Here is a 12,700-nt window from a genome sequence, read left to right as displayed (position 1 = left end):
GTAGGGGAGGGCAAAGAACAAATGCATGGAAGTGGTAAAAGCTACAAAGATTATAAAATTTAATCCAAGTGTATTAGTAATCACCTTAAATATGAGTAGCCTAAGCATACCCATTAAAAGAACAAGATGATCCAGTCTGGATTTTAAAAAAAGAAAACTTCGGCCAGGCGCGGTGGCTTACTTCTGTAATCCCAGCACTTTGGGAGGCCGAGGTGGGCAGATCATGAGGTCAGGTGATCGAGACCATCCTGGCCAACATGGTGAAACCCTGTCTCCACTAAAAACACAAAAATTAGCCAGGCATGGTGGTGTGCGCCTGTAATCCCAGCCACTCGGGAGGCTGAGGCAGGAGAATCAGTTGAACCCAGGAGGTAGAGGTTGCAGTGAGCTGAGATCACACCACTGCACTCCAACCTGGGCAACAGAGCAAGACTCTGTCTCGAAAAAAAAGAAAAACTTCAAGACCCAATTGCACACTGTCTATAAAACATCCACTTTAAAAATAAAGACTTAGGTTAAAAGTAAACAGATGGAGAAAGAGACACCATGTCAACCTTAGTAAAAAGAAAGCTGGAGTGGCTATATTAGCTTAAGACAATGTAGACTTCAGAAAAAGTAAAATAATTAGGGATAAAAAGGAATACTATATCACGATAAAGGAGTCAATTCTACAAAAAGACATAACAATCCTAATACAAATATATGTACCTAATAGAGTATCAAAATATATGAGACAAATACTGATAGAACTGAAAGGACAAATAAACAAATCTGCTATTTTTTATTGTTGTTGTTGTTCAGGTCAATGCTGAGCACGGACAAACCCACTGTTATAGTCGGAGATCTGAATTGCAAGTAGGTTTCATATCACGGAAGACTAAAACCAGGGTGCCCATAGTCCAGCTGATTCTTTAGTAGGCAGACAACTTAAACATATTTTAACCTAATAACATAAACTCATAGGAACATGGAAATATATTTTATAACCTTGTAACATCTAGTATATTCTCATCCATATGTAGTAACTCATTTAGAGGTCTTATAATTTCTTTGTTTTAAAATCAATCAAAAATAATCCATAAGCTTTTCTTTCAAATCTCAGAACTGAAAGGAATTATACCTCTAACTGAGACATATAAAGAGCTTGGAAGTCATCACTCCCATCCTCATAATAAAAAGCTGGGCAAGCTGCAAATAAATGACATTTCTTGGACTTATCAAGTCTTTTCTTATAGACTTTAGCCACTATAGAAGAAAAAATATGTTTTTTCACTCAACTTGGATTCCCTCATACCTACAGAGGTTTTGGACTTGAATAAAGCTCAACAAATGTCTACTGAATATCTGAATCTGAATTTTCCCACTAAATTATGTTCATCAACATTTATTTGTACAGGTGAGCTACTGTTTCACTAAAAATACAAAGTTCCAGCTGAAGTTACCTTTTAAATAGAAGATTTTGGTTTTATAGTCATCTTCTACTATTATCAAATAACTACCTGGTTTAATAAAACAATGAAATCAACTATGGTGAGTACACAAATTATTCACAGAGTTAAAGCTCCACAGTGATTTACTATTAACTCTATTAATTTGTTGATTTGAAATGATCCACAAATTACCAATGCAAAGTAATCAATATGGATATAACTCTGAAATTAAGAGATGATTTGCAAAAAGATTAAAAATAAAAATGTACATTATAGAAGTGTAACTCTTAAGGAATACATAAATTTTTAAGTGTCAGAATTTTATCAATTTAAGTTGTATATTAGGGCAAAAATAATTTATACCCCCAACATAAACAAACAAAATGCAAATACAGAAGGACCACATTATTAGACAAATCATTGGATTTAAAAAATGAAAACTGTGAAACATGATCTTATTCCCCCCCACCAACTTTTTTTTTTTTTTTTTAAGATGAGTCTTGCTTTGTTGCCAGGCTGGAGCGCAGTGACATGATCTCAGCTCACTACAACCTCCGCTTCCCAGGTTCAAGTAATTATCCTGCCTCTGCCTCCTGAGTAGCTGGGGCTACAGGTGCGCACCACCACACCCAGCTAATTTTTCTATTTTTAGTAGAAACCAGGTTTCACCATGTTGCCCAGGATGGTCTCTATCTCCTGACCTCAAGATCCACCTGCCTCAGCCTCCCAAAGCGCTGTTACAGGCGTGAGCCACTATGCCTGGCCTTTATCCCATTTTTGTATGTATAGCTAGAATAACAACTGAAGAGAAAATATAATATAGACTCTGTCATGTCTTTAAATTACATATTTCAACAATCATCCTCAATTTATTTCTATCTGGGTGAGTTAAATTTAAAAAATTTGAAATTTCATTACTTCCATACAACTCAGAAGATCAGCATCATATCTTTATAAAATACTATTTTGCAGTAAGAAATACCTATTTATTATAATTTGCCAAGCTTCTTCAGATAGGAGGTGATTTTCATTTTACTCTACAGGGCATGGCCCATTTATACCTAATAGACACAAACTGATGTCCTAAAATAGGGCACATAGGGACAATTATTTACTGGATAAGAAGTACTGATATTCTTTCCCTTCTACTAAATACGTCTTTCAAAACTTCTCTCATCACTATGTGATTTATTAAAATTCAATTTTGCTCAACTTTCCAAGTAAAGTGATTATAGCAAGTAAAGTACATCTTCATAGGCTTGTAAAAACTTCATGTTTATTCCACGAGTCAGACAGGGGAATGGAAAATATCATAAACCACTTACCTGACATGCATTATAAAGGAGTTGGTGTTCTAGTTTTTTAATACCCAGAATCTGCTGAAACATTTCATAGAGTTGTTCCTTGCTCAGAATAAGTTCAGACACTGCACTTAAGGTCATTCTATTTGGCTGTTTGCACAAGTCCTCTTCACCCCTGTAAATGGCATCATATTTGGCTATCCATGAGCTCAACACCGTCTCTTTGCTCAAGCCATCTATTTCTGGCAAACTCCGCACACGTTTTTCTATGTTTTTCTTAAATACTTCTCTGAAGTCATTAGCAGAACATCCTCCACTCTGAACCATTCTGGCCACTCGGTCACTCTTTAGAAAAACCTGAAAAACAAATGAACAAAAAAACCCAATTACAATTAGGTGTGGGTGCTAACACCACTTGCTTTCAGCAGTCCAGCCAGAATTTCTACAAATATTTCAGCCAAATAGTCCACAATGATTCAAAATGTTTTATAATACATGGTAACCAATGTCATAACGGTGGCCCCAAATCTGTCTAAAATGTTAAAATGTTTAGGAGACACAGCATACAGTTAAAAAACAAAAACAAAAACAAAAACCTGTAAGATAGTTTACTTTGACCTGTATGTCTCCCACCTCTAAAACTAAATCCTTTAGAGTGACGTCCTTATGAATGTGATTTGTGCTCTTATACACAGACTCCAGAACTCTCTCATGCCTTCCACCACATGTGTTCAGAGTGAAAGGACAGCTGTCTGTGAATCAGGAAGCAGGTCTTCACAGACACCAAATGGGCTAACACCCTGATTTTGGACTTCCCAAATCTCCAGAACTGTGAGAAATAAATGACCATTGTTTATAAGAAAAAAAAAAAAAAAAGATTAGGAAAACTGGAGATATGAACCCAACATCCATACCTGTGTCTGAGAGTTCTAGTTGGTTTTTCAGCAAGGAGAGAATCCTCTATCATTTGAGTGTGGACTTGAAGACCAATAGTAGGGTAAGTCTAGTATCCAAGTCTATATTCATCATATGTAATTTTTACTCAAAATTGCCCAACAGCTGGGAGGCTAGAATATACCTGTCCCCATCCCTGATTTTACCACCTCTGCAACTTCTCACACACTTATCATAACTAGGAAGAATGGAGGCTTGAAAAAGCAATACCTCTAAGGGACTTCTAATTGTCCATTACTACTGGAAAGAAAATAAAATAAAAACAATGACAACCATAGGGTAAGATGTTCATGAGACAGGTAGCAAGGGTTGGGTAAAAATAAGTACAGTAATAAGGTCATATTTGGGAAGAGACACCAGATTTGGCCTTAAATCTCTCTATTCTGCTAAGTTATGTATCTAAGTATCCGTTAAGATTCATTAAACATCTATTATGCTGTCAGTATTCCTAAGAATCCTCTATAAGCCATGTAAGACTGCTTTTATTATTGCTTTATTCTTTCCATAATGTCAAAACACTCTCCCAAAAAAGCCTGCAGGACAATTTAATAGAACCTCCATAAATTTTTTGCTGTTATTGAGCTTACAGAACAAAAATTCATGTCAACTTTTTTTTTGAAACAGGGTCTCACTCTGTCGCCCTGGCTGGAGCCCAGTGACACAATCACAGCTCACTGCAGTCTTGACATCCCAGGCTCAAGCAATCCTCCCACCTCAGCTTCCCAAGTAGCTAGGACCTGCAAACACACACCATCATGCCTGGGCTAGTTTTTGTAATTTTTTTGTAGATATGGGGTCTCACTTATGTGGCTCAGGCTGGTCTCAAACTCCTGGGCTCAAGTAATCCTCCTGCCTTGACCTCCCAAAGTGCTAGGATTACAGGCATGAGCCTCAACTTTTACCCTAAGAACTGACTCATTATAGTGATGTACTCCCAAGTTATGATCATACTACTTGCACCACACTTCCATGCCTGTCTGCATGTGGGCAAGCAGCACACCTGCTTGATACAGTCAGAGTGGACTCACTTGAACCACTGGCTGGCACGCTCAACCACCTGACCCCAAGCCTTTTCCCTCCACTTTAGTTCTCTCTCTTAAGATCACTCACACTAACTGTTTTTCTTGTTTCCTATCTTTGCTCAATGGCAAGAAGATTCCTGGAACTCAAATATTTTGGTTGACAGACTTACATACTGAACCACTGACAGTAAATTCTGCATTGGCAAATAAGATGCTCCTCAAACTACAATGAGGTTACGTCCTAATGAGTCTGTCATAAGTTAAAAATATCATATTAAAAAAGCATTTAATACACCTAACTTACCTGAAACATGCTCAAAACACTTATATTAGCCTACAGTTGGGAAAAAAATCATCTAATGCAAAGCTTACTTTATGATAAAGTATTGAATATCTCATGTAATTTGTCAAATATTATACTGAGTATGAAAAGCAGAACGGCTATATAGGCAGTCAAAATATGGTTTCCACTGAGTTATATCACTTTTGTACCATTGTAAAGTTGAAAAATCATAAGCAGAACTGTCATGAGTCAGGGATCCTCTGTGTGTGTAACACATTCCCAAAATTCTTCCTCTGTCTTTACCAACTCTGGCTCAATTACTTACTATTGGAAAGTCTCCCTGTCTTACTATGTTTTTAAGGCAACACAAATTAATTCTTAAGTGACAGGTATACGAATAGTGCTTTAAATATTTCTATATCAAAGACAACGAAATTGAGATGTTTAACAATATGTTTTGTCTAAGAATGACAAGAACTACTTCAGAACTCAGATGTGTCTCCACCTCTCTTCTCAACCTCATCTAATCACTCTTATTGAGCAGTGACATTTAACATAAACTGTATATTTATAACCTGCATAAGAAGTATTCATATGCAATTTAAAACTATATTCACAAAGATTGAAAGTATTTATACATATGATCGCATATATTACCTTATATACACATGATTTTAGTCTATTTGTACCCTAATTTCTGCAATAGTTGTATCTCAAGGTGGAACTCAGGGAAGCTCAGTAGTTAAAGGGATGGACTCTGCCAGCTATTAATCTGTTGCTTCTCAGCTCCATTTTTCCACGTTTCCATTGCCCTGCCTGTGTCAGCTAACACAATCTTTTTTTTTTTTTTTTTTTTTTTTTTTTTTTTTTTTTTTGCTCTGTCACCCAGGCTGGAGTGCGATGGCATCATGTCGGTTCACTGCAAACTCCGCCTCCCAGGTTCAGGTGATTCTCCTGCCTCAGCCTCCTAAGTTGCTGGGACTATGGGCGTGTGCCACCATGGCCAGTTAATTTTTGTATTTTTAGTAGAGACAGGGTTTCACCATGTTGGTCAGGCTGGTCTCGAACTCCTGACCTCATGATCCGCCTGCCTCAGCCTCCCAAAGTGCTGAGATTACAGGTGTGAGCCACGGCGCCCAGCCAGCTAACACAATTTTAAGCAACGTCGGCAGAGGCTGCCAGAGGACGTACACTGGAAGAAAAAGGGTTCTTCTTCCTGGTTCTCTTCGTACCTGAAGGCATGTGGCAGCAACCCTTGGCCAGCTTTTCTCCAGACCCCTCTGAATGGTCTCCCATTGTACCAACCCCACTGGCAGATTCCCAGTGAGTTCTGCAGTGTGGCACCCCTCTGTGGACAGCTTCCCCCTAGAACCCCAGAAGGCCAATCCCCTGCAAGTCTCCCTACAACACTTGAGTGAACTACTGTGCCATGCAGTGAGACACACCTTCTCCAGTGAGGTCTGGATTCCAGCCCTGGGGTAGGGGGTGCCTCTTTGGGTACTCTGTTCCCTATTTCTGCTACTCCTATATTCTTTAGAGTATTCTTTACCCATAGTAACCTATTTATTATTGTTTATATTAAGTGTTCCCTGTTCAATTATTGTGTGTTCTCTGTCTTCATAGTGCACTCTAACTGATACAAAAATACCGAAGAGCTGCAGCATTGTCCCTATAGGAAAATATTCTAAGTCAAAACAACAAACTTTGAGAAATTTAGTAATGTGTGTATAGTTTGACCAGCAAGATATAAAGTGAAGTATGAATACCTTAGGAGGGTCATCAGAAAACCCTTTAATTGCTTAATTTCTAATACGCTAAGTTGGCAGGCATTTTATATTTTCCAAGTTCTTCTGACTAACGGAGTCAGAGCTAGATTCCACCAAGTAACCAAACCACATTTTTGAAACAAGGACACTAAGAAACTTACATTTCTGAATTCATTTCCCCTACAAAACCATACCTGAAACCATACTCAATCCAATTAGATGTAATATAATCAACATTTAGTAAGTGTTAACAACATTTCAGGGATTCTGCTAAGTGTTGGGGGCACAAGGAGAAATGAGCCAAAGGCCTTGCCTTCAAACAGTCACAGCACCTGAGAGAGACAGGATACACATGAAAATATAATAGGGTGACGGCAGCAATGGAAACCCACACAGAGGGAGAAAAGGCAAAAGAAAAGAAGTTATTAACTCTGTTGGGGGGGCAGAGTATGAGAGGAGAGGAGCATAGGGCAGAGACAAGAGACTCATGTTTTGAACAACCCATGAATTGTGTGACAGGGAAAGAGAGAAAAAAAGGATACTTCAAGAACAAGAAAGTAAAAGAATAATGGCAATAAAGCACAAAAGAATAACACTGCAAGGCCTTTTGAGGGAAATACAAGGACTTTCATACTAGCAGGGACATTCACTATAAGAGTAGTGGGGGAGGGAGGACTCTGGGCTCTATCTGGTGACGCAGAGATCCAGGGTAGCTGGGTAGCCAAGGTGCTAAAATGGTGAGATACATGCGTTAGGTAAATGGTGGCAGCACCAAGGGTAGACAACAAGTGACCAGAGCAGACACTGGGACATCAGTTATCACATGAACACAACAGACCTGGTGGAAAACAATAAGGGCTAGGACTAGGCTAGAGAGAAAGGTGGAGTTAAAGAGGATTTGGGAAATAGAATAAATGTGTCTTGGTAATTTACAAAATGTGGAAACATAAAACAGGGAAAACTGGAAAATTGCATGTTTTTTACTGAGGTGTCCTAGATTCCAGTAACCAAAAATAAAGAATACAGATAGAAGCCCATGTGTGTGCATTTGTATATGGTGGTGAATGTTGGGAGAGTCATGGAAAATCAGTTTAGTTTTGGTACAGGTCAGCTTTGGAGAAAAAGTATGGTAAAAAACAAAACAAAACAAAACAGAAAGAATCAAGACAAAATCTTCTGAAATGCCTACATTTTAAATTTGGCAAAAGAACTGGATCCATGGCAGGTTGGTGGTGTCAGAGTAGAAGAAAAAATATGGATTTACTAGCAGTCAAGAAAGGAGATGGTTTCAGGATAAGAGAGACAGAGACAGTCTCAGTCAAGATAAGAGAGATAGAGACAGTCCCACAAGCCTTTTAAAAACCTCCCTTTGTCCATTTGTCCATCTCACCATGAGAGAGAGACAGAGAATTACCAAGTGCCATAATAGAAATCAGGTCAAATGAAGAGAGATTTGCTGGTTTTTTTTATCATCGCCAGGTCACTTTTGACAGACAAGATTTACTGGAGTGGTGAAGAGCAGAAGCTCTCGTCTCCGGAGAGGAAGTCCTGTCTTCCTATCACCTTATTCATCTACCTTACTCTTTCATGTTGCTCTGTTTTTTATTTCCGCATATAACATCATCCGACATGCATTTATTGTGCGTCCCCCCACCAAAATAGAAGGTAACCACCTCAGCAGCAACTTTGTTTTGTTTGCTCAAAATCCAGTACCTAACACAGAGCCTGTCCCTTAGTGACAGCTTAGTAAAAATTTGTTGGCCAGCGCAGTAGCTCACACCTGTAATCCCAGCACTTTGGGAGGCCAAGATGAGCAGATGGCTTGAGCTCACAAGTTCGAGACCAGGCTGGGCAAAGTGGTGAAACCCTGCTCTACCAAAAATACAGAAAATTAGCTGGGCATAGTGGCACATGCCTGTTGTCCTAGCTACACAGTAGACTGAGGTGGGAAGATTGCTCAGTCCCAAAAGCTGGAAGTTGTAGTGAGCCATGATCACACCACTGCACTCCAAACTGGGTGACAGAGTGAGACTCTGTCTAAAGAAAAAAAATTATATATATATATATATACACACACATATATATGTTGAGAAAAAGTAATTACTACCCCCACACACTGAAATCTCCAGAGATAAACAGGAGGATTATACACGCAACTAACTCACAGGTGTCCTACAATACTGATGACTGTGGGAAAAGAACCAGGGGATGGATAAATATCCAGTAACTGGAAGTCTAGAAGTGATATATTGAAAGGCACAAGCTCTAGAAGGAAATGGGCTTTCACACAGGGGAGGAAGAGTAACGATCTGAAAGCAGGAATGAAGACCCATTCTCTTGGCCCTATGTGGAGAGGACAATGAAAGGCCCACCATCATAAGAAGGCTACATTTCCCCTCTGCCCTCAGTCTGCTGATTAGGTGTGGGACCTTCCACATCACACATACTCTGAAGGCCATCATGAAGCCTGATCCATCAACCTTTAATTTTACTTAAGCTCCGCATTTAGATCTCTAATATCACTCCTATCTCTCCTTAGGTGTCCCACTGGCACTCTAAATAAGTCTCAGAGTTCATGACTTTTCCAATATTTGTTCTGCTTCCTGCTTGCCTATCTCAATGAGTGACAAATCCCAGTTTCCATCCTCGAGGGCCTGGAAATCATTCCTGACTCCTCACATCCTCCATGCTACATTCCCCAACATACAACTTGTCCCTGAACCCTGCTGATTCTATCCCCTCAATTCCGCTCAAGCCCTTCTTCACCTCTCCATCTCCCACAACAGTTCTCCCTCCCTTTCCCTGGGGCTCAAGGGATAAGAGCAAACAGTCTTGCAACTGGTCTCTGCCTCAGAGGTTTTTCTGGCAGTCACTCTATTCCTACTACCATTTTTTCCAAACTTATTGTCAATTGGCATATATATATTTTTTAAACACTGATCATTTAAATCCTCCTACAGCTTAAAACTGTTTCATTGGTTTCATTGGTCTTCCACTGAAATCGTCACCATGGCCTCTGAGGTCCCACTTCAAAAATGTCTCAAATGAGGCTGGGCACAGTGGCTCATGCCTATATCCTAGCACTTTGGGAGGCCAAAGTGAGAGGATCGCTTGAGCTCAGGAGTTGGAGATCAGCCTGGGCAAAACCCTGTCTTTACAATAAAATTTAAAAATTAGCCAGGTGTGGTGGCACATGCCTGTAGTCCTGGCCACTCGGGAGGCTGAGACAGGTGGATCACTTGACCCCAGGAGGTTTTTTTTTTTTTTTTTTTTTTTTGAGATGGAATCTCACTCTGTCATCCAGGCTGGAGTCCAGTGGCGCCATCTCAGCTCACTGCAACCTCTGCCTCACAGGCTGAAACGATTCTCTCGCCTCAGCCTCTGAGTAGCTGGGACTACAGGCACAGGCCACTACACCCAGCTAATTTTTTTGTATTTTTAGTAGAGACGAGGTTTCACCATGTTAATTAGGTTGGTCTCGAACTCCTGACCTGAAGTGATCCACCCGCCTCAGCCTCCCAAAGTGCTGGGATTACAGGCGTGAGCCATGGTGCCCAGCCATGAGCCCAGGAGTTCTAAGCTGCAGAGAGCTATGATCTCGCTACTGCACTCCGGCAGTGAAACCTTTTTTTTTTTTTTTTTTTTTTTTTTAAAGTCCAAACTTCCTCCTCTCTGGTTTCATCACAAGTTATTCTTCCTTGCTGGATCTCTGTGCTCCAATCCCACAGGACTTTTAAAAACCTCCCATTGTCTACCTCACCATCCACTAATTATCTTAGTCACCATTCAGATCTCCACCCAGTTGATCCTTCCTCAGGAATTTCTTCCCCAGTCACCCAGGTTTGGCCAGATCCTGTATCACATGCTGTTACAGGACCTTTTCTTTTTTCTTTAAGATATTGATCACACTGTTACTGTAATATTTAAGTAAAAAATTTAATTCCCATCTCTTTTCCTCACTGAACAGTAAGTTCCATGAAGTCAAAGACTGTTTCATTCACCATTCTATCTGTAGCACCTAGCACTAGGCCAGGTACATAGATAGCAAGCACCCAGAAAATACCCACTGGATGAGTGAATGAGTGGTTCGAATGGTTAAACCAATGATTTAACTCCCCCATCCATGCGCTTGTATAATTTAAATAATTAATGAATCAGGAAGAGGGAACAATACTGCAGAGGAAGAAATCACAATGAATAACATCACAGAGGAAGGGCTGGACTGTGGTGGCTCATGCCTGAAATCCCAGAACTTTGGGAGGCAAAGGTGGGAAAATAACTTGAGCATAAGAGTTTGAGACCAGCCTGGGCAACATGGCAAGACCTCATCTCTACAAAAATATGTACAAATAACCATATACAGTGGTGCACGCCTGTACTCCCAGCTACTCGGGAAGCTGAGGTGGAAGGATAGCTTGAGCCTAGGAGTTTGAGGCTGCAGTGAGCCATGCACTCCAGCCTGGGTGACAGAGTAAGACTATCACTTAAAAAAATACTACTACTACTACTAATAATAATGTTGCAGAGGAAAGAGGGAAAGAGTGAGCCTAGTCATGTGAGAAGCAGCTGATCAACTGCCTGGAGAGCAGGGCTCTCAGTACAGTGAGAAAGAACCCCTGGATAAGCAAAGAAGAATAGGTACAGAGATGTAATTTGATACAGGAGGCAATGGAAAACACTAAATAAGTAAGGAAGTGACATGTTGAAAGATTACTTTTAGAGAGTATTTAGCAGAGGAGTAGTAAGTAGGAAGGCAGAGGTGTGAGCAAAACTAGGGCAGACTTTAAAGCTGTGAAACCCATACACTTGCATAATTTAAATAATTAATGAACCAGTAAGGTTTACTGATTCCTATTATATGCTCATATAGGAAAGGAGTATAAAACATGGACCTTGTCCATATGAAAAGGGGAGGAAAACGATATCAGGGGGAAGGAAGCATAATGAGTAATGTCCCTAAAGGAGAGAGATTAGTTTTGTGAGTAAAATAAATTATACTGCCTAATAAATATAATATTATCTAACACTTCCTATAATCTGTGTTCTTACAGAAATAATAACAGAGTTTAAGATAATCTTTCAGGCTTATCAGTTATGAAACTAACAATGATGGGTTTAGTCTCACTAAATATAAAATACCTGAATCCTGCATCCTTTCATAACAACAGTTATCAAGTTAAAGGCAGGTAAAGTGTGGCTACATGTGGAAACTGGTTCCAGAGCTGGTCTCCAGGCATCAGTGGTCACCCTCCAACTTTCTGCTGTGGGACCCAGGATCCTCAGTGAAATTCTGCCTGGAGTACCAGCGGGGCACCATGCTGGTGTCGAAGCTGTCATGGGAATTCCTTACACTGACAAACTCACCAAGGAGCAGATATCCTGTCTCTCTAGAGTTCTTCCTGTATTATCTTCTTTAATCCTCACAATCACCCAGTACCCTCTCCAATATCATTCTCTTTTAAAGGTTAAGTGGTTTAAGCTGAGGAGATAAGTAACTGGCTCAAGGTCATACAACTACTGGGAGAATAGAGACCCGAATACTGGACCTTTGGACTCTAAAAACACTACTCCTTTACTCCTTTTCTCTCCCATTCCTCCACCCCAGCCTGGGTGCACCTTTGGAAGCCAGATGTCCTGCTGGTTGCTGGCCAACACCTGTGGAATTATCCACCAGTGACTTTCTTGTGAAAATGCCACTGGGCACATACCTTATTCAGTGTGGCGGTTAGGAATCTCACGTCGGAAAACTATGACATACTACGTATGTCACATTTGTCCACATTTCAGTAAATTTTAACTTACATATGGCCTTCAATCTGAGCACCACCAACTGCCACTCTTCCCATTAATCTACTCATATATACCAAATAAGTCACTGAATATCTTATATACCAAATAAGTCACTGAATATCTTAACAAAGTCGTGGTGAACTAATAACAAAAG

General features: G+C 40.0%; 1 protein-coding gene across 4 annotated transcripts in view; it reads right to left on the bottom strand.

The window, feature by feature from the left end:
• CADPS2 (calcium dependent secretion activator 2) overlaps positions 1-12,700 on the bottom strand; it is a 602,646-nt gene that overhangs the window by 362,781 nt on the left and 227,165 nt on the right. For all 4 annotated transcript variants that reach the window (XM_030932945.1, XM_030932946.1, XM_030932947.1 and 1 more), the window contains exon 3: positions 2,756-3,088. In XM_030932945.1, coding sequence (XP_030788805.1) covers positions 2,756-3,088 — 333 coding nt within the window. The remainder of the gene's footprint in view (positions 1-2,755; positions 3,089-12,700) is intronic.

Source organism: Rhinopithecus roxellana, chromosome 6 (assembly GCF_007565055.1).
Source record: "Rhinopithecus roxellana isolate Shanxi Qingling chromosome 6, ASM756505v1, whole genome shotgun sequence".
Lineage (NCBI taxonomy): Eukaryota > Metazoa > Chordata > Mammalia > Primates > Cercopithecidae > Rhinopithecus > Rhinopithecus roxellana.
Note: the sequence above shows the minus strand (reverse complement) of the source record. Positions and strands in the feature narration are given on the sequence as shown.